General features: G+C 46.6%; 2 protein-coding genes across 2 annotated transcripts in view; one reads left to right on the forward strand and one right to left on the reverse strand.

The window, feature by feature from the left end:
• LOC120909737 overlaps window positions 1-26,498 on the reverse strand; it is an 857,992-nt gene that overhangs the window by 358,864 nt on the left and 472,630 nt on the right. The window lies entirely within an intron of this gene.
• On the forward strand, window positions 468-25,866 carry LOC120909740 (zinc finger protein 260-like; the record flags this gene model as incomplete). The annotated part of the gene is made up of 3 exons (XM_040321468.1): window positions 468-1,087; window positions 8,284-9,095; window positions 24,997-25,866. Coding segments are annotated over 3 exons (2,235 nt in total), but the record flags the coding sequence as incomplete, so codon positions are not given.

Genomic DNA, 26,498 nt, shown 5'->3' on the forward strand with positions numbered 1-26,498 from the left:
CAGAGGATTGTCTCACTTTGTCTCCAGACTGTAAAGTAGAAGATGAGGACATCACACAGTATAGTCCAGGAGAAAACCCGACTACCTCAAATGTCCATCCGGCACCACACAGTGTAGATGGACCATCGTATTCCTCTTATCCCGAGGAACCTCAGACTGTGCGGGATGGTGCCGGACCATCGTATTCCTCTTATCCTGAGGAACCTCAGACTGTGCGGGACGGTGCCGGACCATCGTATTCCTCTTATCCTGAGGAACCTCAGACTGTGCGGGACGGTGCCGGACCATCGTATTCCTCTTATCCTGAGGAACCTCAGACTGTGCGGGACGGTGCCGGACCATCGTATTCCTCTTATCCTGAGGAACCTCAGACTGTGCGGGACGGTGCCGGACCATCGTATTCCTCTTATCCCGAGGAACCTCAGACTGTGCGGGACGGTGCCGGACCATCGTATTCCTCTTATCCTGAAGAACCTCAGACTGTGCGGGACGGTGCCGGACCATCGTATTCCTCTTATCCTGAGGAACCTCAGACTGTGAGGAACGGTGCTGTCCTTTCAACAGATAAGAGTTTGGGGGAGAAGCCATTTTCCTGTAATGAGTGCGGAAAATGTTTTTCACAGAAGTGGCATCTTTCCGTACATCAGAGATCTCACATGGGGGAGAAGCCATTTTCCTGTAATGAGTGCGGGAAATGTTTTTCAGTGAGCTCCCATCTTTACAGACATCACAGATTGCACACGGGGGAGAAGCCGTATTCCTGTCCTGAGTGCGGAAAATGTTTTTCAGATAAATCCAATTTTTATGCACATCAGAGATTGCACACGAGTGATAAGCCGTATTCCTGTCCTGAGTGCGGGAAATGTTTTTCACAGACATCCAGTCTTTACACACATCAGAGATCTCACACGAGGGAGAAGCCGTATTGCTGTACTGAATGTGGGAAAAGTTTTATATATGAATCAAGGCTTGTCATACATCGGAGATCTCACACGGGTGAGAAGCCGTATTCCTGTCCTGAGTGCGGGAGATGTTTTTCACAGAAGTGCAGTCTTAACAGACATCAGCGATCACACACGGGGGAGAAGCAACTTTTCTGTCCTGACTGAGAGAATTGTTCCTCACTGAAGTCCTGTCTTCCTGTACATCAGGGGTCCCACACAACCCTCGAGGTGTATTAGTGAGTGCGGGAAATGTCTTGTATATGAATGTTGCTGGACATGTGGGGAAGAAGCACACCCTGATATACTCCATGGCTGATCTTCATCATGTAAGAAACACTTCATAAGGAGATCAGAGATCACCAAAGACATGGATGAAGTGTTGTACCGTGTTGGCCATTGATAGCAGGAGAAAAATAAAAATGGAGTCATTCCCTCTCATTGGCTGAGTACAGTTTGTGGTATGGAGACTTAGAGGTCTATTATGAAATAGGAAACAATTAGTTGATCGAATGTGGCACACATTCGACCAATCAGGACAAATATCAGATCATTGACTTCGATAGTGGCAATAATCTGGCACTGGGGGATTGTACCCTGTTTTGGCCACTAGATGGAGCTGACCGTCATAGGAAATCAAAACATGGCCAGAATTTGTCACAGCTGGGCAAATGCTTGTCACATTCGTTCAACAAACTTTCTATAATTAGCCTTCTTTAGTTTCCTTCGTCAGACGCAGTTTACTACAAATTACTGAGATCATCATCATGCACTTATGAGTTTAGTAGACATCGGAGAATATAAGTTAACCACTTGCCGCCAAAGGTAATTAAATGGACGTCCTCGGGTTTCAGTGGTTATTCCGGGATGGTGGGGGCAATACAGACATTATCCCGGTATGGGTCTTTTCAGCCGGGGATTCTAAGTAAGACAGAAGTGACCTAAATGACTAATTAGTAGGGTTGTCCCGATACCGATACTAGTATCGGGACCGATACCGAGCATTTGCGCGAGTACTTGTACTCGCACAAATGCTCCCGATGCCTTACCCAATACCTGGTTGGCGGGTAGAGTCAGTGGCCGGAGAGGGTGGGAGCAGTCAGTGGCTGGAGAGGGTGGGCGGAAGTCAGGCTTCTTTATTTAGAAGTGACACAGCAATGCGCTCCTGTCCAGCCAGATTCTCAGCACCCGCCCGCACTCCCGCAGCATCGCTCGCTGCCGCTTGTGACACTGGAGCCGGGGATGGAAAGCTTTTCCTAGGCGGCTCCTTCCCGACTCTGACGTGTCTTACAGGTCACGAGGAGGGGCAGCTCTCTCACTGGATTGAGCCGCGCTGTATCTGAGGTCTGTGTTCGTAGGGGTGTGTTTTAAAGTGTGCTAATTGTACAGGAAGGGGGATGGGTTTCTGTGCTTGGAGAGGGAAGACATTCCTGCACCCTGAATCCACCTGCACCCTACACCCACCTGCACCCTGCACCTACCTGCATGCTGCACCCTGCACCCACCTGCAATCTGTACCCACCTACACCCACTGCCCACCTGCACCCATCAGTGCCCACAAGTGCCACCTATCAGTGCAATCAGTGGCACCTATTAGTGCCCATCAGCGCCAGCTAGTCAGTGCCCACAAGTGCCGCCTATCAGTGCCAGCCAGCAGTCAGTGCCCAAAAGTGCCACCTGTCAGTGCCAGGCACCTGTCAGTGCCACCTATCAGTCCCCATCTGTCAAACTGTCACGTGACATTGAAAAAAAAAGTATCAGCAATCTGTATCGGAGAGTACTTGAAAAAAAAGTATTGGTACTTAAAAAAGTGGTATCGGGACAACCCTACTAATTAGCCACTTCTGCGGGTGGGAGAAGGGGGTCACTCGCCACTCCAGGCTCTCATGTCCAATTGTGATGCAGCTGGCGGTGATAGCGGTCCTGTACAAAGAGAGGACCTTGCGTCGTTCTCCTCTCTCTGTAACCATGGAAACCGGGAGTGACAAGAAGATCTTGGTCATCAGTCAAATGATGTTTGGATTGGGTTATCTAGTTACACATTTTAGGGCTCTAAGCAGTCCTTGCCACCTCTTTTAAAAAGCGATCCGTGGTGGATCACTTTTCAGAGGGTGGTTGACAAGCCGCTGGGAAGCAATAGGTTACCTCTTCATCACAGGTTGTAATACTGAAAAGCGGGGTGCAAAGAGGGTTATGGGTGATGAGGAGGTGATGTGAAGGAAGAGGAGGTGGAGATGGTTACAGAAGGATGAAAAGGAGGACATAGGGGTGATAAAGGTGATGGGGGAGGGTGTTAAAAGGGGAACAGAAGGATAAGGAGATGAAGAAGGGGAAGGTAAACAGGGTGGTCAGGGGAGGGTAAAAATGGGGATAGGTGATCGGGGTGAGAAGTGGGAAAAGGGGGTTAATAGGGGAAGGGAAGGTGGAGAGAAGGACAGGAGGGTGAAGAGAGGGAAAGGGGGATGGGGAGGTGAAGAGTGGAAATGGAGAGGAATAAGTCAGATTGGGAAGTGAAAAGAGGACCAGTAGAGTGAAGAAGGGGACATTGGGGTGATGCAGGCACGTGAGGCGAAGAGGGGGGCAAGCTGGTGAAGAGTGGTTGGGGGTAAAGGGGGCCAGGAGAGTGAAGAGGAGGACATTGGGGTGATGCGGCCATGGAGAGGTAAAGAGGAGGAGGGGGGTAAAAAAGGAGAAGGAAGGATATGGAGGAGTGAAGAATGGGAGGGTGGGGGAGTTAGGAGGGAGATGTGAGGGTGAAGAGGGAATTGGTTAGGTGAAGAGGGGCAGGGCAGTAAAGAGTGGAAGGAAGGGGAGTGAGTGGGGGGAGAAGAGGGAGATACAGAAGTAGAGAGGGAAGGTTAAGAGGGGGACAGTGTACTGAATATGGCAAAGAGGGGGGAAGATGGGGTGGGTGAAGATGGGGATGAGGTAGTGAAGAAGGGGACATAGAGAGGAGGCAGGGCAATGAAAGGGGGTATTAGAGGGTGAAGAGTAGGGTGAGGATGGTGACATGGGGTGTAATTAGGGGATGGGGGGATTGAAGAGGATACATAGGGTTATTTGCAACTAGGAGTGGACGGCTAGCAGTATTATTTTAGGTGCTCAGGGCAGATAGGTAGTTGAGAGCATTTCCCCAGCTAAGTGAAGGGACCTAGAAAAGGCCACCCTCACCCTTCCACCAGGGCACCACACAGCACCCCCAGTCCCCCCTTCTTGCACCACACACAGGACCCTTGATGACTCTCATTCAAACCCCCCTACACACAATGCCCTCCGCTTCCCTATTCCGGACACTACCACCTCTCAGGGACTGGGATATACCGTGAGAAGCCATGACTTGTATAGACCTGGCAGGGTTGGAGAAGCCAGGCACTCATCACCGGAAACCCCACAGGGGGCGCATCCAGAGCGGAGCCCATTCCACACACTGTGCACAGCTTCCTGATGGATCCTGAGAGCAGGAAAACCTCTGCCTGAGCGTTCTCTGATACCCACCCACTGCGGATCACTGCTTGCTCATTGGCCACTTACAAGACCCATCCTGGACACTGATTGGTCCACCTGGACACAAACTCATTTACATGTGATTTCTGGGACACTGCCCGGGACAAAGACATCATGGGACACAGATGCCAACTATCCATCTATAAGGATATACAGTAGGGTGACCAGACATCCCCGGTTTCTGGGGACAGTCCCCTGATTGAGGACACTGTCCCCGGACCAAGTCGGTCCCCGGTTTTGTCCCTGGATTGGATTTGAACTGGGCCTGGGGCAATTGCAAAGACAGTCAGTGCAGAATTAATAAAAAAAAATCTAAATTACACACCCCCGCTCCTACAAGCTTATGGGGGTGTATTTTTTTCTGTGCCCCTTTTTGATGATCATGTGCTGGTCGGGGCGGAGGGAATATTTCTTCCATTTCGGGTACATGCCCATTCAGCTCCTCTTGCATGTTCTTCTGCCTTGGCTCAAGTCCCGGCCAGCCGCCTGCCCGTTTATCTTCTTGCCTTCCCTGGCGGAGTGATCTTCCTCCGCACTCCACCCAGTATTAGCCGGGGCCAGGAGCATAAGACTTGACAGGCTGTGAGGCGGACAGCGGCTGTGACGGGCAGAGAGTCGCTGATTGCCACCATTACTAGTAAAAAAAAAAACTATGTCCCCAGATTTTATTTTAAAAATCTGGTCACCTTAATATACAGTACATACACACACAGAACAAAGCCGTGTTCACACTACGAGACGTTGCTCGGGGCTGCAGTTCCTCTGAGATCCACAAGGTAGTGATCTCACTTCTACCATAGAGACAGGAAGTCCCTATGGAAGACAGGAAGTGATGTCGGGCATGGACAGGAAGTTCCAGGTGAGAGGTGAGTCGGGAGGAAGTAGAGAGAAGACATTGCTGGAATATGCAGCAGAGGAGGTAATAAGATCTTATCTTCTATTTACACCCAGTAACCCCGTCATGTCCGTCCTCTTCCTCCATAGTCACTGTGACGTCTTTTATCTCCAGCAGATGATGATACACACATATATAGTGTGGAAACCTAGATTAACCCCTTCAGGGCCAGAACATTCCCCCACTTACTGGGGGAGTATTTAGAAATAAAGGGAATCGTATTTGTATTTCTTTGTCGGAAGATCAAAAACTAGCAAAATTGACTTTACATAGAAAGGAGTTTGTGATCCATCAAGCCAAGTAAGAGGCTCCCAGATCACATAAACACCAAAAGGAATTTTCATCTGTGTGTAATCCCACTGGGGACCGTTTTTCCCTGATAGAAACCCTCATTTTATCCCCCCATACATCCCATTCTAATATTATGCAACCAGTACAGTCGACATAATTCTAATCAATTATTGGTCTACAGGAAACCTGTATAGATCACATGACCAATGAGGATGGAGGAGGACCGGAGTCACATGACTGAGAGGATACTAAACCTCACCCTGGAGATCATCTACCTGCTAACCGGAGAGGTGAGGAGGATTCTGGGAGGTCACATGACATCACTCTTATCTCTATTAATAAAACACAGACCTGACCGGAGAGGTGAGGAGGATTCTGGGAGGTCACATGACATCACTCTTATCTCTATTAATAAAACACAGACCTGACCGGAGAGGTGAGGAGGGTTCTGGGAGGTCACATGACATCACTTTTATCTCTATTAATAATACACAGACCTGACCGGAGAGGTGAGGAGGATTCTGGGAGGTCACATGACATCACTCTTATCTCTATTAATAATACACAGACCTGACCGGAGAGGTGAGGAGGATTCTGGGAGGTCACATGACATCACTCTTATCTCTATTAATAATACACAGACCTGACCGGAGAGGTGAGGAGGATTCTGGGAGATCACATGACATCACTCTTATCTCTATTAATAATACAGACCTAAACGGAGAGGTGAGGAGGATTCTGGGAGTCTAACATGATATTCCCATTGGTTCTCCAATACAGAGATTTCCTCTTGGGAAGTCCGGTGATCACCTGACCATCACAGTGCCTCCATGTGACTCCCTAAAACCCGAGAGACACAACATGGAGAAGATTCTAGAAGTCACCAAGAAGATGATGGAGCTGCTGACAGGAGAGGTGAGGAGGATTCTGGGACATTATCCAGTAACATACAAGGGGTGTGTCTGGATGGTGACTGTATCATTGTGTGTGTCAGGTTCCTATAAGGTGTCAGGATGTCACTGTCTATTTCTCCATGGAGGAGTGGGAGTATTTAGAAGGACACAAGGATCTCTACAAGGACGTCATGATGGAGAATCAGCCGCCCCTCACATCACCGGGTAAGAGGAGACTTTATTGTAAAGGAGAGAGCAGTACGGAGGCTCCACCTAGATCCCCCATCATCTGATAAACACATAGAAACAATGTATTCAGTCAGTGTGTGTGTTTCCTACAGATGGATCCAGTAATGGGAACCCACCAGAGAGATGTCCCCGTCCTCTGTATTCCCGGGATTCCACACAGGAAGGTCACACCATCCCCCACCATCATCAGGTAGATGAGGAACAATTATTGGTGGTTATGATTTATACACAAACATGTTTATTACAATGAATGTTTTATTCTATATTCAGAGTGGAGACCTCAGGGATGATAATATTGATATTAAAGAAGAGTATAAGGAGGAGGATGAGGAGTATGGAGTGATGGAGGAGTTTTCAGAAGGACACAAGGATATGATGGAGCCACCTAATACCAGGAACCCCCCAGAGAGATGTCCCCGTCCTCTGTATTCCCGGGATTACACACAGGAAGGTCACACCATCCCTCACCATCCTCAGGTAAGTAGGGTGGAGTATCTAGAACATGAAAGTGACTTGTGGAGATGAGGAATGGACCCTAGAAGATGAATGAATGAATGAATGAAAAACTTATATAGCGCGGCACATGCGAACTGAATCGCTTCTAGGCGATGATAAGATGATACGATTAATTCTCTCCCCTTCTCTTGGTTTAGGGTGAAGATCTGATGGATATAAAAATTGAGGTGAAATCAGAAGAAGAAGAGACGTATGTGAGGGATGATCAGCAGTCTATGGAGGAGGATGGAATAACGGGGACATTTATAGAGGAGGACACTCCTACAGAGATCAGCACAGGTGGGTCATTAACACTAAATCCATTCCTCCACCCATACTGCTCACTGATTGGTCCAGAGTAGGGCGGGGACTGGGTGATATCAGCCTGTAATCCCCTGGTCACTTTCCTGAGCTGTGTTCCCCGTCCTGTATTTCTCTTGGATAATCTTCCAACGTGGGGACAGGCTGCTTTGGGGTGGGGGCAAGATATCTTGAGAGGGGAATTGTAAGATTCTCATAAACAAAGATGCCTGATGTGGGCGGAGTCCTGGTTTAGGGGAACCAATCAGCTGATGTCTAGTAATAATCTTTGTATTTCTATTTTAGTAGATGGACGGGAGATGAGGAAAACCTCAGAGGATTGTCTCACTTTGTCTCCAGACTGTAAAGTAGAAGATGAGGACATCACACAGTATAGTCCAGGAGAAAACCCGACTACCTCAAATGTCCATCCGGCACCACACAGTGTAGATGGACCATCGTATTCCTCTTATCCTGAGGAACCTCAGACTGTGCGGGACGGTGCTGGACCATCGTATTCCTCTTATCCTGAGGAACCTCAGACTGTGCGGGACGGTGCCGGACCATCGTATTCCTCTTATCCTGAGGAACCTCAGACTGTGCGGGACGGTGCCGGACCATCGTATTCCTCTTATCCTGAGGAACCTCAGACTGTGCGGGACGGTGCCGGACCATCGTATTCCTCTTATCCTGAGGAACCTCAGACTGATAAGAGGTTTTCCTGTGCCGAGTGCGGGAAATGTTTTCATTTTCTCTCCAAACTTAATGTGCATAAAAGAACCCACACGGGGGAGAAGCCGTATTCTTGTCCTGAGTGCGGAAAATGTTTTTCACAGAAGTCCAATCTTTACACACATCAGAGATTGCACATTGGTGAAAAGCCATATTGCTGTCCTGAGTGCGGGAAATGTTTTGTACAAAAATCAGACCTGGCCTCGCATCAGATGTCTCACACGGGGGAGAAGCCGTATTGCTGTACTGATTGTGGAAAATGTTTTATACAAAATTCAGATCTGGTCAGACATCAGAGGTCCCACACAGGGGAAAAGCCATATGCCTGTCTTGAGTGTGGAAAATGCTTTTCAGATAAGTCCAACCTTTGCCAACATCAGAGATTGCACACGGGCGAAAAGCCTTATTCCTGTCCTGAGTGCGGGAAATGTTTTTCACAGCAGTCCATTCTTTACAGACATCAGAAATCTCACACAGGAGAGAAGCCGTATTCCTGCCCTGAGTGCGGGAAACATTTTGTTCAAAAATCTGATCTTTTCGCACATCAGAGGTCTCACACGGGTGAGAAGCCGTATTCCTGTGCTGAGTGCGGGAAATGTTTTGTACAAAAATCTGATCTTGTCAGACATCAGAGGTCCCACACAGGGGAAAAGCCTTACTCCTGTCCTGAGTGCGGAAAATGTTTTTCAGATAAGTCCTATCTTTCCCAGCATCAGAGATTGCACACGGGGGAGAAGCCGTATTCTTGTGCTGAGTGTGGGAAATGTTTCTCATTGAAGTCCAATCTTTACAGCCATCAGAAATCCCACACGGGGGAGAAGCCGTATTCCTGTCCAGTGTGCAGGAAATGTTTTTCAGTGAAGTCTAATCTTCACAGGCATCAGAGATCACACACGGAGGAAAATTAACCTTCCTGATCTGAGTGAGGGAAATGTTCCTCACTGAAGTTCTGTCTTCTTGTACATCAGGGGTCCCACACAATCCTTGAGGTGTATTAGTCTCTTGAGTGCGGGAAATGTTTTGTATATGAATGTTGGTGGACATGTGGGGAAGAGAAGAAGCACAACCTGATATACACCTCAGATAGCACCACCCGTCACTCTGTCACCAAGACCTAGTCTGGCAATGCCCAGAAGGATACCAATTAGTCTCTGACCAATCTCACGGTTTGGATGGACTTTCTCCTTTTCATTATTTCCAGGTGACCATGAATTAGAGTTCCTGGGTGTGCTGTATGGGATAACGTCACTTCCTGGGTGTTCTGTGTGGGATGATGTCACTTCCTGGGTGTGCTGTGCGGGATGACATCACTTCCTGGGTGTGCTGTGCGGGATGACATCACTTCCGGGTGTGCTGTGCGGGATGATGTCACTTCCTGGGTGTGCTGTGTGGGATGACGTCACTTCCTGGGTGGCCTGTGCGGGATGCCATCACTTCCTAGCCTATAATAATGTAACACGTTGTGTATTGTATACACATGAATAACGACTCCGCCTCCAAATTCCAGACAAATCATTTTTCTAACCAATCGGATTTCCACCTTTACTTTTTTCTGTTATTTTTTTTATTTTTTTTTACTGCAATCTTGTTAAAAGTACAATAGTAATAAAAAATGTAGTGAACAAAAAAAAAATGTGTGTGTTGCTGCAATGATGACAAATTTCGGTATCCAAAAATATTCGATAGGGGACCCTTTACGTGTCATAAGTTTAGAGTTAACTGTGAATAATGGGCCCAGAGTGCAGTGGTCAGGAGTATATCATATACAGCCCTGTGTATAGAGTGCAGTGGTCAGGAGTATATCATCTACATCTACAGCCCTGTGTACAGAGTGCAGAGGTCAGGAGTATATCATATACAGCTCTGTGTATAGAGTGCAGTGGTCAGGAGTATATCATCTACATCTACAGCCCTGTGTATAGAGTGCAGGGGTCAGGAGTATATCATATACAGCCCTGTGTATAGAGTGTAGTGATCAGGAGTATATCATATACAGCCCTGTGTATAGAGTGCAGTGATCAGGAGTATATCATATACAGCCATGGGTACATGAGTGCAGTAGTCAGGAGTATATCATATACAGGCAGCAGTCTTCAAGGGATGGTTTTCATTCCCCAGAAACCCAAGGAGTTGTACGTGGCTGAGAGGAGGTAGTTCCTGACAATGTCATCATTAGTGATCCAGGGGACTCGAATGCCTCAGCAAACTTACGCTGCATGGGCTCCCTGATTCTGCAAAGCCTGTGAAAGGACCCTAGGATTCATGGTATCGAGGAGAGGGATCATTACTGGCTGGCAATCCTTCTTTACAAGGGTAAAGTTGCAGAGCTCATCCTGCCTTTGCAGAGGATGAAACATCTTAAGGAGGAAAAGAAGAAAAGTTTGTGCAGCGCGTTTCCAGACCCTGGGAGGTCCCCCCCCCCCTGGAAACCAGATACGCTTAAATTAGGCTAAGATACGAGCGGTGTAAGTCTCCTACGCCGTCGTATCTTAGGGTGCAATATTTCCGCTGTCCGCTAGGTGGCGCTTCCGTCGAGTTCGGCGTAGAATATGCAAATGCCTAGATACGCCGATTCAGAAACGTACCTGCGCCCGGTGCATTTTTTTTACGTCGTTTACGTATGGCTTTTTCCGGCGTAAAGTTAGTCGAACAAATAGCTGGCCTCTAGCCAATGTTAAGTGTGGACGTCGTTCCCGTGTCGAAATTTGAAATTTTTATGTCGTTTGCGTAAGTCGTCCGTGAATGGGGCTGGACGTAATTTACGTTCACGTCGAAACCAATATGTCCTTGTGGCGTACTTTGGAGCAATGCACACTGGGATATGTACATGGACGGCGCATGCGCCGTTCGTAAAAAACGTCAATCACGTCGGGTCACCACCCATTTACATAAAACACGCCCCCCCTCATCCTCATTTGAATTAGGCGGGCTTACGCCGGCCCCATTTACGCTACGCCGCCGTAACTTAGGAGGCAAGTGCTTTGTGAATACAGCACTTGCCCCTCTGATTTACGGCGGCGTAGCGTAAATACGATACGCTACGCCGCCGTAAATCAGAGAGGCAAGTGCGCGCATCTACCTGAATCCAGCTAATTGTGTTTTTTTTTTTAATTTCTGTCTTTTTATGTTTATAGCGAAAAAAATAAAAATCGCAGAGATGATCAAATACCACCAAAAGAAAGCTCTATTTGTGGGAAAAAAATGATAAAAATATAATTTGGGTACAGTGTTGTATGACCGCGCAATTGTCATTCAAAATGCGTCAGTGCTGAAAGCTGAAAATTGGTCTGGGCACGAAGGGGGTTTAAGTGTCCAGTAATGAAGTGGTTAACGGTGTTTGCATGTTCCCTAGAACTTTTATGCCTGTTTGCATGTTCTGGTGCGAACTGAATTGGGTTTGGCCCATCCCTATCAACCAGCCCAAGCGGGAAGCTGCCACATTTAGCAGCGACAGTAATACTGCAACTGGAGGTTCAACTTGGTTGAATACCCATTTAGTTGAGACACTCGCTGAACCCCCAAACAGGCCAAATATGCGTTCAGTTCAAACCTGGAGCTCATTCCAAGAGCTCTATTTATTGGTTTTATAATGGTGATGACCAATAAAAGAAGTACCCCATATAACAGTAGTCAGTGGGAGAAGGACATTCCTACATAATCATGAAATCATTGCTACTGAGAGAAAAAGGCTGGACTAGACAGTAATATATTTCTCTCCCCCCCATCTTGTAGAGATGACCCATCTATAAGGATATACAGTACATACACACAACACAAAACCGTGTTCACACTACGAGATGTTTCTCGGGGCTGCAGGTCCTCTGAGCTCCACAAGATGGTGATCTCACTTCTACCATAGAGACAGGAAGTCTCTATGGATAACAGGAAGTGATGTCAGGTAGAAACAGGAAGTTCCGAGTGAGAGGTGAGTCGGTAGGCAGTAGAGCGGAGACGTTGCTGGAAGTTTCTGCAGAGGAGGTAATAAGATCTTATTTTCTATTTACACCCAGTAACCCCGTCATGTCCGTCCTCTTCCTCCATAGTCACTGTGACGTCTTTTATCTCCAGCAGATGATGATACACACATCTATAGTGTGGAAACCTAGATTAACCCCTTCAGGGGCAGAACATTTCTTTATTTACTAGGCCGGAACATTCTCATAATTTTGGAGATGTATCACCTTCTCATGTCATCGGTCTATACTAACAGATTATACGATAATACGGGTTGGGGGTTTTAGTTAGAGGTGGACTTATGATACTTGATTTTTTAATCTTTATGGAGGAGGAAATAACTATTCCTGATGTCTGTGAAGGTTCAACACAAGGGATGTGTCTGGATGATGACTTTATCTTTGTAAGTATCAGGTGATGTCACTGTCTATTTCCCTATGTAGGAGTATTTAGAAGGACACAAGGATCTCTACAAGGACGTCATGATGGACAATCAGCCGCCCCTCACATCACCGGGTAAGGGGAGACTTTATTGTAAAGGAGAGAGCAGTACGGAGGCTCCACCTAGATCCCCCATCATCTGATAAACACATAGAAACAATGGATTCAGTCAGTGTGTGTGTTTCCTACAGATGGATCCAGTAATGGGAACCCACCAGAGAGATGTCCCCGTCCTCTGTATTCCCGGGATTCCACACAGGAAGGTCACACCATCCCCCACCATCATCAGGTAGATGAGGAACAATCACTGATAGTATCATTAGGATCTGTACATTATCTGCATTGTTACCATTGATGTCATTTTTATTCTATATTCAGAGTGGAAACATGAGAGATCCTAAAGTTGAGGTTAAAGAAGAGATAAAAGAGGAGGAGGATGATGAGGATGGGGTGATGGAGGAAGAACACACCATCCCCCACCATCATCAGGTAGATGAGGAACAATTATTGGTGGTTATGATTTATACACAAACATGTTTATTATAATGAATGTTTTATTATATATTCAGAGTGGAAACCTCGGGGATGATAATATTGATATTAAAGAAGAGTATAAAGAGGAGGATGAGGAGTATGGAGTGATGGAGGAGTTATCAGAAGGACACAAGGATATGATGGAGCCACCTAATACTAGGAACCCCCCAGAGCGATGTCCCCGTCCTCTGTATTCCCGGGATTCCACACAGGAAGGTCACACCATCCCCCACTGTTACAAGGTCGGTGGGGCGGAGCATCTAGAACATGGACTGGTGGAGATGATGTGTGGATTTTGTATGTAAGTTTATATCTTACAGATGATATTCTCTCTCATTCTCTTGGTTTAGAGTGGAGATCCAATCGATATAGAATTTGAGGTGAAATCAGAAGAAGAAGAGACGTATGTGAGGGATGATCAGCAGTCTATGGAGGAGGATGGAATAACGGGGACATTTATAGAGGAGGACACTCCTACAGAGATCAGCACAGGTGGGTCATTAACACTAAATCCATTCCTCCACCCATACTGCTCACTGATTGGTCCAGAGTAGGGCGGGGACTGGGTGATATCAGCCTGTAATCCCCTGGTCACTTTCCTGAGCTGTGTTCCCCGTCCTGTATTCCTGTATTTCTCTTGGATAATCTTCCTTCTCTGTGCTGCAGACACAATTTATGGCCCGGATTCTCAAAAGAGATACGCCGGCGTATCTCCTGATACGCCTTCGTATTTCTGAGTCCGGCCGTCGTATCTATGCGCCTGATTCATAGAATCCGTTACGCATAGATAAGCATTAGATCCGACAGGCGTAAGGCTCTTACGCTGTCGGATCTTAAATGCAATTTTTTTTTTTAGCCGCTAGGTGTCGCCGACGTCGTTTTCCCCGTCGAGTATTCAAATTAGCAAAATACGCGAATTCCCGAACGTATGCACGGTCGACGCAGTGAAGTTACGACGTTTACGTTAGATTTGCGACGCGTAAAGGTGCCCCTGGGTATATGAGGCGCAGTCAATGTTAAGTATGGCCGTCGTTCCCGCGTCAAAATTTGAAAATTTACGTCAAGTTTACGTCATTTGCGTAAGTTGTCCGTGAATAGGGCTGGACGCCATTTACGTTCACGTCGAAACCAATGACGTCCTTGCGACAGGGGGGGGAGAGTGCAGTCCTGAGGTCTCTAAATGGCTGCGAGTTTTCCTGACCGCAGCTCTGGTTACCCGGGTGCCTCAGAGTCTTTAATGTTTTCTCAGGGGGGGGGGGGGGGCAATTGTGATTGTGATAAGGTCCCGCCCCCCTAGGTCGGTTAATGTGATAGGCAAAACACTGATTCAATCTACTATCACATTAGCCGACCTAGGGGGGCGGGACCTTATCACACCGTGACGTCAAACACAAACCCAGCTCCATGACACACAGCGGAAGATGCGCGCTGTGTGTGATACAAGAGGGGGAGAAGCCCTGCCGCTCTCTGTGTCCTTCGGCTGACAGTTTCCTGGCTAATCGCTTCAGCCAGGAAACTGTCAGCCTGGTTCACCCCCGCTCCTCACTCGCCCTGGAATAAATTCCACTCGCAAAATGCGAGCAAAAGAGTGAATTTTTGAGGGCTGCATAATATGTATTCTCTTTTGTTACAGACATTTCCTACCAGCTGGACATTTTGGCCCGGATTCACAAAGACTTACGCCGACGTATCTAATGATACGCTGCGTAAGTCCACGGATGCACCGTCGTATCTATGCGCTTGATTCTTCAAAGGAGATACGCCTGCATTTTGGCTTCCTACGACTGACGTAAGTCTCCTACATCGTCGTATCTTGGGCGCATATTTACGCTAGCCGCAAGGGGCGCTACCATTGATTAACGCGTCGAATATGTAAATTACCTAGATACGCCGATTCAGAATCGTACTTGCGCCCGTCGCAGTAAGCTACGCCGTTTACGTAAGGCCTACGATTGGCGTAAAGTTAAACCATCAAATAGTCGGTCTAAGTCATGTAAGGTATGGACGTCGGAACTGCAGTCGGATTTTACGTCGTTTACGTAAGTCGTACGTGAATGGGGCTGGGCGTAGGTTACGTTCACGTCGTAGGCATTGAGCTGGCGTATCTTAGGGAGTAAATTCGATGTGATTCTGAGCATGCGCGCGCATGCGCCGTTCGTTCGGCGTCTCATTTACGTGGGGTCACGATTCATTTTAATACAGCACGCCCACTACCTTCCTTCTTTGAATTAGGCGGGCTTACGCCGGCCCATTTACGCTACACCGCCGTAACTTAGGGAGCGAGTGCTTTGTGAATACTGGTCTTGCCTCTCTGTTACGTCGGCGTAGTGCATATGAGCTGCGCTACGCCCGCTCAAATATACGCCACTCTACCTGAATCTGGCTATTTATATCTAATGATTTGATTGGAGCACAGACTTTACATGTTGATAATAATGTGATAACATCCTCCAACTTTGAAAAAAATGGAGGATCCCCCAGGGTGGGGCTTTTTAGGCAACAGTAGTACAAGTAGTCATGGTAGATACAAAATATATAATAGTTTAATAATAACAGGACGGTATCAAACAACGTTCAGTAAACGTATATAGTACAAAGGTTTAAAAACAACACATTAATAGGGTGTATTGGAAAAGAGGTGAAGAGTCCACAATATAAATACTGGGCCCAACGCGTTTCGGGTTTCCTTCTTCAGGGACCGAAGTATGTGTGGAGTCAGAAAGTGTAACAGACAACTTTTCTAGAAAACAAATAAATGACAATGTGTTGAAAATAATAACATACAGATGAAAAACATTAAACTGGTACAGATAAGAAAAAATCATACCACCCGAGAAGTTTCAACGGCTCAGCACACCCCTTAAAAGGACATCGCAATCGGGACGCATGGCAAGCCTCAGATGGTAAGGAGAGGAGTGAGGACTGGCATCTAATATCAATCACAGCGTAGCAAGACCTTTGGCCCGAAGTGTCACAGCGTAAAAGTTTATTGATTGTATATATATATATTTTTACCTGTCCAAAATATAAATAAGAGGACAGGATAATATCAACGGTGCCGCAGGCAACAAAAACGAAAAAGAACGCAAAAAAGGATCGCAAAAAAGAAAGCTGAACCAAGATTTTATATATGAGGCTAGAGACATACCTGTAATGACAAAAAGTGGCCAGAGAGGTCAGTAGAGGGATCGGAAGCTAAAAAATAAATGAAAGAAATAAATCCCAGTTTAGAGATGTACAGAGTATAGGAAATGGCATGTAAAGCAATAGTATGGGGGTCAGGGTGGGAAACATGAAGAGACAAAGTACTTACATGGGAAGAAAACACAAGCAGTGTAGAGTGTGTACAGCTGCTGCAGCCATCCAGCAATGTCTGACATTGTGGGGCTGCTTGGCTTTTAAATAGGAGAGGGGGAGGAGTAAGGTGGGAGGGGTCTGTAAAGGAGCCTGCGTTGCTATGGGTCAGTGTGGAAAAGGGGGCGTTGCCTCCAAGTGGGGAGAGGGGAGGGACAGGTAAGCCCTGCTCTCATCATGTGGGAGCCCGCACTAATGACGTGCAGGGAGGAAAAAAAAAAAAAAAAAAAAAAAACATGGCAAGTGACCAGGAAGATCACCTGACACGGGGGTGGAGAATATGCAGAATAGTTGGTTGCATGTTGGAGAATAAGAAACGTATAATAAAGGGGGCATGACCATTACTAGTACAGGAGGAGAAGGGTATGAAAAGGGTCAGCTAGGGAAAAAGTAGTAAGAAGGATTGGAAATGCAAGATGCAAATAAATGTTTTTGTTATAGAGTGATTTGTAAGCACGGTTGCTGCTCAATGCAAGCAGGGGTTTGTATATACAGTATCTTTATGTACAGGTATGCTCAGCCATAAAATTAAAGGGACAGCAATCTAAGAAGATGTTGTATTAAAAGGATATTATAATTATGCAAGAATGGGGACACGTGGGCCAAAAGGTCCAGGGGCAGAAAGGAAAAAACAGGGGCACGAAAAATGTCCACTGTGTGATCCCTGCCCCTGTTATAAGCGCAGGTATAGACCCATGGTCAAAAACACCAAAAGGTGCATGGGGACCAGGTCAAAAAAGCCGTCTCCCATGGAAGGAGGACAGACGGCTTACGTGCGCCCAGCTAAGGAGTGACAATAAGGGAGATGCCAGTCAAGCCAAAATGCGCTTCGAACGCGAATCCCCAGGGGGTGTACTGAGGGATGAATGGGCATGGTGATAAATACAGGGAAAATCCAGTATGTATTACTGACATGGGCAAATGACAGAGTGGAGAAGGGGGTAATGAAAGGAGACAATCGGTGACATAAGGTCCTCGAAATATAGAGTGGTCTTGGTCATTCTTTTTCACAACCCCCGGAGGAGAAACCTTCCAAAAAAGGCCTAAAGCTGATCTGCTCATTGAGGCCCGGTGGAAGATTGGCCTCTAATTCGGCAATCCACCGAGTTTCATGCTGCAAGAGGATCTTATTCCAATCCCCACCTCTGGGGCTTGGATGGATCCTATCGAGGATTAAAAATGTAACCCCTGAGAAAAGTCCATTATGTTGAGACAAGATGTGGCGCCCTAGTGGTAAGTCTGGGTTGGCCGAACGCATGGCATGTAAATGCCGGGAAGCTCGCTTAAAGAATGGTAATTTGGTTTTACCCACGTAGAACCTCTTACATTGACAGGTGAGTAAGTATATTACGCCAAATGTCTTGCAATTGGCAAAGTGTCTCGGTCTGTAAGGCCGACCGTTGGGTAGTACAATATCACGCTCTATATTGATGTATCGACAGATGGAGCAACCCCCGCAGGTGAAGGTACCCTTCCTTTTGCAAGGGTCTTTCCTGAAGTTGTCCTTGAACTCACTGGCCACTAAGTGGTCTTTGAGTGAGCATGCCCGTCGGTAAGTTATCGCTGGCTCTTTTGGTACAAAGGGACCGAGTTGAGGGTCAAAAGAGAGTAGGTGCCAGAATTGTTTGAGGATTCCTCTCGTTTTTTGATGTTGAGTATGGTACTTAGTGATAAGTCTGGTAGTATCACTACCAACAGGGGACTTCTTGCCTGATTGTACTAATAGGTGTGACCTGATTTGTCCATTGGCCCGTTGAAATGATCTTTTGAGGATTTTTTTCGAGTACCCTCTATGTAGTAGTCTGTCACGTAGTCCGGCTGCTTCCCGTAGGAAGGATTCCTGGGTAGAACAATTGCGTCTTAGGCGTAGATATTGACTATAGGGTATTGATCCTATCAAAGATGTGGGGTGTGCACTAGAAGCGTGCAATATTGTATTACCCGCCGTGGGTTTTCTGTAGAGCCCTGTTGATATGTACCCACAATCAGAGAAACCACGGATACTGGGTTTTTTCCTCAAGTAGTTCACACACGGCAGGATACCTAGACCATCCTATATTGACGGATGATGAACCAAGATCCAATGTCGGTCTTGATATAATAAATCTCTCGAATTACGAACTCTCTACCGACGAAATGACACTACTAACCAAAGGCCTCTCTTTCTGCCCAGTGGCACCCCTGGACACTTTTGAAATTATAAAGGACATTCACCTGTTTGCAAGGAAGTTGTTACTTAAGAGTCTGTACTCAAAACCCAAAACAGAAATTTCTCCTACTAGTGCTCAACAGCACAAAGAAGACATGGATCTCCTTCTATCACTTTGTGACGAGGCAGACCTCTCCGATTTTGATGACATCTCAGACATAGAAACCCTTATGTCAGACGCCATCTCCACTCCAAGACCCGAACGACCCTTCAACACTTTGAAAATCAAGTCGGACAAGTTTCCTCCCTTGCAAACCAACTCAAACCTGGCTGCTTTCGTAGCACTCACGACAGCAGAAATCAAAAAATTACGAAAACCACCCAACACCAAACAGCTTGCTTACCAACCCATTGAGGCACTAGAGAAACTTAAAGACTGTCATTCACTCACCATCAAGCCCTCCGATAAGGGGGGCAACATTGTGATCCAAACGAATGATCAATACAAGGCTATGTGTATAAAAATCCTTTGCAACCGGGATTGGTATACTCCCATTTCCACATCTACTATTATAAAGTTTGAAACTGAATTTTATGCTCTAGTGGATGGAGCCTTCTCCCAAGGTGCAGTGAACCATGATGTATGGGAGTTTATCCGCACCAAATACCCCAAAATTCCAACTTTTTATTGCCTGCCTAAAATCCACAAGGATCTCATAAATCCACCGGGCCTTCCCATTGTATCTGGCAGTGGCGCCCTAACGGAGAATTTGAGTATCTTTGTCGATTTACACTTGAAACCCTTTGTAACCCACCTCTCATCCTATATTAAGGACACCATCCATCTTCTAAACAAAGTTGAACATCTTAGAGTGCCTCCAGGAGCACTTTTGGTAGCCATCGACGTGGAGGCCCTGTATAGCTCCATCCCACACCCTCTGGGTTTGGCTGCTATACGGGATGTCTTACTTCCCATCTTCCGCGTTGATCGGAAGCTTGGGGAATTTCTCATTATGGCCTTGGAGTTCATACTCTATCATAGTGTCTTCTCGTTTGACGGCTCCCACTTCCTCCAGGTACAGGGGGTAGCGATGGGGACCTCATGTGCCCCATCATATGCCAACCTGTACCTGGGGGAGTGGGAAAAATTATTCCTGACCAGTAATCCGGTAGAACCATTTATCCATCTTGTATCTGGATGGTTCAGATATATTGACGATGTCCTTATGATCTGGGAGGGATCGACCGAGGAGCTCGAGTCATTCATGTCTATCATGAACTGCAACGAGCTGAACTTAAAGTTCACAATGTCCTCCAGCGATTCCCAAATCCCCTTTCTTGATGTTACCCTACTCAAAAACCCTGATGGGTACATATCAACAGGGCTCTACAGAAAACCCACGGCGGGTAATACAATATTGCACGCTTCTAGTGCACACCCCACATCTTTGATAGGATCAATACCCTATAGTCAATATCTACGCCTAAGACGCAATTGTTCTACCCAGGAATCCTTCCTACGGGAAGCAGCCGGACTACGTGACAGACTACTACATAGAGGGTACTCGAAAAAAATCCTCAAAAGATCATTTCAACGGGCCAATGGACAAATCAGGTCACACCTATTAGTACAATCAGGCAAGAAGTCCCCTGTTGGTAGTGATACTACCAGACTTATCACTAAGTACCATACTCAACATCAAAAAACGAGAGGAATCCTCAAACAATTCTGGCACCTACTCTCTTTTGACCCTCAACTCGGTCCCTTTGTACCAAAAGAGCCAGCGATAACTTACCGACGGGCATGCTCACTCAAAGACCACTTAGTGGCCAGTGAGTTCAAGGACAACTTCAGGAAAGACCCTTGCAAAAGGAAGGGTACCTTCACCTGCGGGGGTTGCTCCATCTGTCGATACATCAATATAGAGCGTGATATTGTACTACCCAACGGTCGGCCTTACAGACCGAGACACTTTGCCAATTGCAAGACATTTGGCGTAATATACTTACTCACCTGTCAATGTAAGAGGTTCTACGTGGGTAAAACCAAATTACCATTCTTTAAGCGAGCTTCCCGGCATTTACATGCCATGCGTTCGGCCAACCCAGACTTACCACTAGGGCGCCACATCTTGTCTCAACATAATGGACTTTTCTCAGGGGTTACATTTTTAATCCTCGATAGGATCCATCCAAGCCCCAGAGGTGGGGATTGGAATAAGATCCTCTTGCAGCATGAAACTCGGTGGATTGCCGAATTAGAGGCCAATCTTCCACCGGGCCTCAATGAGCAGATCAGCTTTAGGCCTTTTTTGGAAGGTTTCTCCTCCGGGGGTTGTGAAAAAGAATGACCAAGACCACTCTATATTTCGAGGACCTTATGTCACCGATTGTCTCCTTTCATTACCCCCTTCTCCACTCTGTCATTTGCCCATGTCAGTAATACATACTGGATTTTCCCTGTATTTATCACCATGCCCATTCATCCCTCAGTACACCCCCTGGGGATTCGCGTTCGAAGCGCATTTTGGCTTGACTGGCATCTCCCTTATTGTCACTCCTTAGCTGGGCGCACGTAAGCCGTCTGTCCTCCTTCCATGGGAGACGGCTTTTTTGACCTGGTCCCCATGCACCTTTTGGTGTTTTTGACCATGGGTCTATACCTGCGCTTATAACAGGGGCAGGGATCACACAGTGGACATTTTTCGTGCCCCTGTTTTTTCCTTTCTGCCCCTGGACCTTTTGGCCCACGTGTCCCCATTCTTGCATAATTATAATATCCTTTTAATACAACATCTTCTTAGATTGCTGTCCCTTTAATTTTATGGCTGAGCATACCTGTACATAAAGATACTGTATATACAAACCCCTGCTTGCATTGAGCAGCAACCGTGCTTACAAATCACTCTATAACAAAAACATTTATTTGCATCTTGCATTTCCAATCCTTCTTACTACTTTTTCCCTAGCTGACCCTTTTCATACCCTTCTCCTCCTGTACTAGTAATGGTCATGCCCCCTTTATTATACGTTTCTTATTCTCCAACATGCAACCAACTATTCTGCATATTCTCCACCCCCGTGTCAGGTGATCTTCCTGGTCACTTGCCATGTTTTTTTTTTTTTTTTTTTTTTTTTCCTCCCTGCACGTCATTAGTGCGGGCTCCCACATGATGAGAGCAGGGCTTACCTGTCCCTCCCCTCTCCCCACTTGGAGGCAACGCCCCCTTTTCCACACTGACCCATAGCAACGCAGGCTCCTTTACAGACCCCTCCCACCTTCCTCCTCCCCCTCTCCTATTTAAAAGCCAAGCAGCCCCACAATGTCAGACATTGCTGGATGGCTGCAGCAGCTGTACACACTCTACACTGCTTGTGTTTTCTTCCCATGTAAGTACTTTGTCTCTTCATGTTTCCCACCCTGACCCCCATACTATTGCTTTACATGCCATTTCCTATACTCTGTACATCTCTAAACTGGGATTTATTTCTTTCATTTATTTTTTAGCTTCCGATCCCTCTACTGACCTCTCTGGCCACTTTTTGTCATTACAGGTATGTCTCTAGCCTCATATATAAAATCTTGGTTCAGCTTTCTTTTTTGCGATCCTTTTTTGCGTTCTTTTTCGTTTTTGTTGCCTGCGGCACCGTTGATATTATCCTGTCCTCTTATTTATATTTTGGACAGGTAAAAATATATATATATACAATCAATAAACTTTTACACTGTGACACTTCGGGCCAAAGGTCTTGCTACGCTGTGATTGATATTAGATGCCAGTCCTCACTCCTCTCCTTACCATCTGAGGCTTGCCATGCGTCCCGATTGCGATGTCCTTTTAAGGGGTGTGCTGAGCCGTTGAAACTTCTCGGGTGGTATGATTTTTTCTTATCTGTACCAGTTTAATGTTTTTCATCTGTATGTTATTATTTTCAACACATTGTCATTTATTTGTTTTCTAGAAAAGTTGTCTGTTACACTTTCTGACTCCACACATACTTCGGTCCCTGAAGAAGGAAACCCGAAACGCGTTGGGCCCAGTATTTATATTGTGGACTCTTCACCTCTTTTCCAATACACCCTATTAATGTGTTGTTTTTAAACCTTTGTACTATATACGTTTACTGAACGTTGTTTGATACCGTCCTGTTATTATTAAACTATTATATATTTTGTATCTACCATGACTACTTGTACTACTGTTGCCTAAAAAGCCCCACCCTGGGGGATCCTCCATTTTTTTCTGTTCATCAGGGGTGTCGGCAACTATTTGAGACCAAACCATAATAGATGTTCTATTCATATCCTCCAACTTTGGAACCTTAAACAGAAAGTGATAAGGAGGGAGGAGTCAATAACCCAATGATGGAGGTCTTCAGGATCAGTCCAGTCTTCGTCTTGCTTGTTTTCCCCCCAATCCTCACTCTCTGACCTCTGGTGGGGCTCAGCCCTGCTGTTATTCATGACTAAATCATGGACTAAATAAGGAAGTGCAGGACTTGTTCTGTTGGGAAGATGGCAATGAGTGATAGAGGGGGTGGGGACAGTCGTCCTCTAATCCCCTCATCACTCCTATAAAACAGCGGTCCCCAACCTCCCCAGCACCAGGGATTGGCTGCTCTGAAGTCAACCCCTCCATGGACCTGGGGGGGAGGTGTGGGTGGTTATTTGTTTGGTGGTTGTAGCCTGTCACAGGAAAAGGGATGGGGAGTTCAGCTTGTCACCTGGGGGTGGGTCATTGTTTGTTGCAGCCTGACACCCTAGAAGGGGGGTTTTCATACTGTCACCTTGGGGGGGGATGCAGCTTATCGCCAGTGCAGCCCCATTAGTGCAGCTTATCAGTGGCCATCAGTGCAGTTTATCAATGGCCATCAGTGCAGTCTCATCAGAGGCCATCAGTGCAGATTATCAATGTCCATCAGTTCAGCCTCATCAGTGCAGATTATCAATGGCCATCAGTGCTACCTCATTAGTGCAGCCTCATCAGTGCCCATTCATGCAGCCTAATTAGTGCTCATCAGTGCAACTTCACCAGTGGCCAGCAGTGCAGCCTCATCATTGGCCATCAATGCAGCCTTATCAGTGCAGACTCATTAGTGCCCAATAATGCAGCCTTCAAGTTGTGTCACAAAAGGAGATCCCAGCTCTGTGTGATCCGGCCGGCCCTCTTCTCCCCTCCCCACAGTCTCCTGGCCAATTGCTTCTGGCAGAAGCGGTGTAACATTTTTACGAGGCATCAGAGGCTGGGAGTAGAATCGGCTCCCGTTCAAACCCTCCTGAGGGCTGATCTATGGCTTGCTTAATGAGCATGGGGTGATTAGGGTGTGTCCAGGCACTCCCGACACACTGCTTGCAGAAGACTACAGAGAAATTGTAAGATTCTCAGACACAAAGCTGCCTGATGTGGGCGGAGTCCTGGTTTAGGGGAACCAATCAGCTCATGTCTAGTAATAATCTTTGTATTTCTATTTTAGTAGATGGACGGGAGATGAGGAAAACCTCAGAGGATTGTCTCACTTTGTCTCCAGACTGTAAAGTAGAAGATGAGGACATCACACAGTATAGTCCAGGAGAAAACCCGACTACCTCAAATGTCCATCCGGCACCACACAGTGTAGATGGACCATCGTATTCCTCTTATCCTGAGGAACCTCAGACTGTGCGGGACGGTGCCGGACCATCGTATTCCTCTTATCCTGAGGAACCTCAGACTGTGCGGGACGGTGCCGGACCATCGTATTCCTCTTATCCTGAGGAACCTCAGACTTTGCGGGACGGTGCCAGACCATCGTATTCCTCTTATCCTGAGGAACCTCAGACTGTGCGGGACGGTGCCGGACCATCGTATTCCTCTTATACTGAGGAACCTCAGACTGTGCGGGACGGTGCCGGACCATCGTATTCCTCTTATCCTGAGGAACCTCAGACTGTGCGGGACGGTGCCGGACCATCGTATTCCTCTTATCCTGAGGAACCTCAGACTGTGCGGGACGGTGCCGGACCATCGTATTCCTCTTATCCTGAGGAACCTCAGACTGTGCGGGATGGTGCCGGACCATCGTATTCCTCTTATCCTGAGGAACCTCAGACTGTGCGGGACAGTGCCGTCCTTCCAACAGGTAGAAAGATTTGTGCTGAGCTCGGGAAGTGTTTCCGTTTTAAATATGATCTTAATGAGCATAAAAGATCTCACACAGGTGAAAAGTCACATTCCTGCACTAAGTGCGGGAAATGTTTTTCAGTGAAGTCCAGTCTTTCCACACATCAGAGATTGCACACGGGGGAGAAGCCGTATTCCTGTCCTGAGTGCGGGAAATGTTTTTCATTAAAGTCCACTCTTTCCAAACATCAGAGAATGCACACGGGGGAGAAGCCGTATTCCTGTCCTGAGTGCGGGAAATGTTTTTCAGTAAAGTGCAGTCTTTCTAAACATCAGAGATTGCACACAGGGGAGAAGCCGTATTCCTGTCCTGAGTGCGGGAAATGTTTTTCAGAAAAGGCCAATCTTTACACACATCAGAGAATGCACACAGGGGAGAAGCCGTATTCCTGTCCTGAGTGCGGCAAATGTTTTTCAATGATGTCCAATCTTTACACACATCAGAGATTGCACACGGGGGCGAAGCCATATTCCTGTCCTGAGTGTGGGAAATGTTTTTCCGTAAAGTCCAGGCTTTTCGCACATCAGAAAACGCACACTGGGGAGAAGCCATTTTCCTGTCCTGAGTGTGGGAAATGTTTTTCCGTAAAGTCCACTCTTTTCACACATCAGAGATTGCACACCGGGGAGAAGCCATATTCCTGTCCTGAGTGTGGGAAATGTTTTTCCGTAAAGTCCAGGCTTTTCACACATCAGAGATCGCACACCGGGGAGAAGCCATATTCCTGTCCTGAGTGTGGGAAATGTTTTCAAACTAAGTCCAGTCTTAACATACATTTGACATCTCACACGAAGGTAGAGCCACGTTCCTCTTCTGATTGGAGGAAGTGTAACCCACAGAAGTCCTCTGTTTACAGTCATCTGAGATTGGACACGGAGGAGAATGAACTTTCCTGGTCTGAGTGAGGGAATTGTTCCTCACTGAAGTCCCGTCTTCCTGTACATCAGGGGTCCCACACAACCCTCGAGGTGTATTAGTGAGTGCAGGAAATGTCTTGTATATGAATGTTGCTGGACATGTGGGGAAGAAGCACACCCTGATATACACCTCAGATATACTCCATGGCTGATCTTCATCATGTAAGAAACACTTCATAAGGAGATCAGAGATCACCAAAGACATGGATGAAGTGTTGTACCGTGTTGGCCGTTGATAGCAGGAGAAAAATAAAAATGCAGTCATCACCTCTGATTGGCTGAGTACATTTTGTGGTGGAAACTCTTGCAAGAGGTCTGTTTTCTCAAGTCGTCTTCCAGGACGAAACGCGTTAACCCCACCACTTAAAAGACGGTCCTCTAGGCTTTTTAAAAATAAAAATCATTACCTCTCATTGGCTGAGTACATTTTGTGGTGGAAGATTTCATAAACAATTAGAGGTCTGTTTTATGAATAAATCATTGGACAAATGTGACACGCAGTTGCGCAATGGTTATAATTTTGGTAGTGTTTTAATTAACACAGTGATTTGCTATAATTGTCAGCTCCATCTAGTGGCCATAATGTGGTTTTTCATTATTTTTCCTGATTGAGGTATTTGAGGATAAATATCCCTTTATAGCCACGAGGTGGAGCTGTTAATCATATTAAATCAACGTGTTCAATTA

The sequence above is a fragment of the Rana temporaria genome, chromosome 8, assembly GCF_905171775.1.
Source record: "Rana temporaria chromosome 8, aRanTem1.1, whole genome shotgun sequence".
Lineage (NCBI taxonomy): Eukaryota > Metazoa > Chordata > Amphibia > Anura > Ranidae > Rana > Rana temporaria.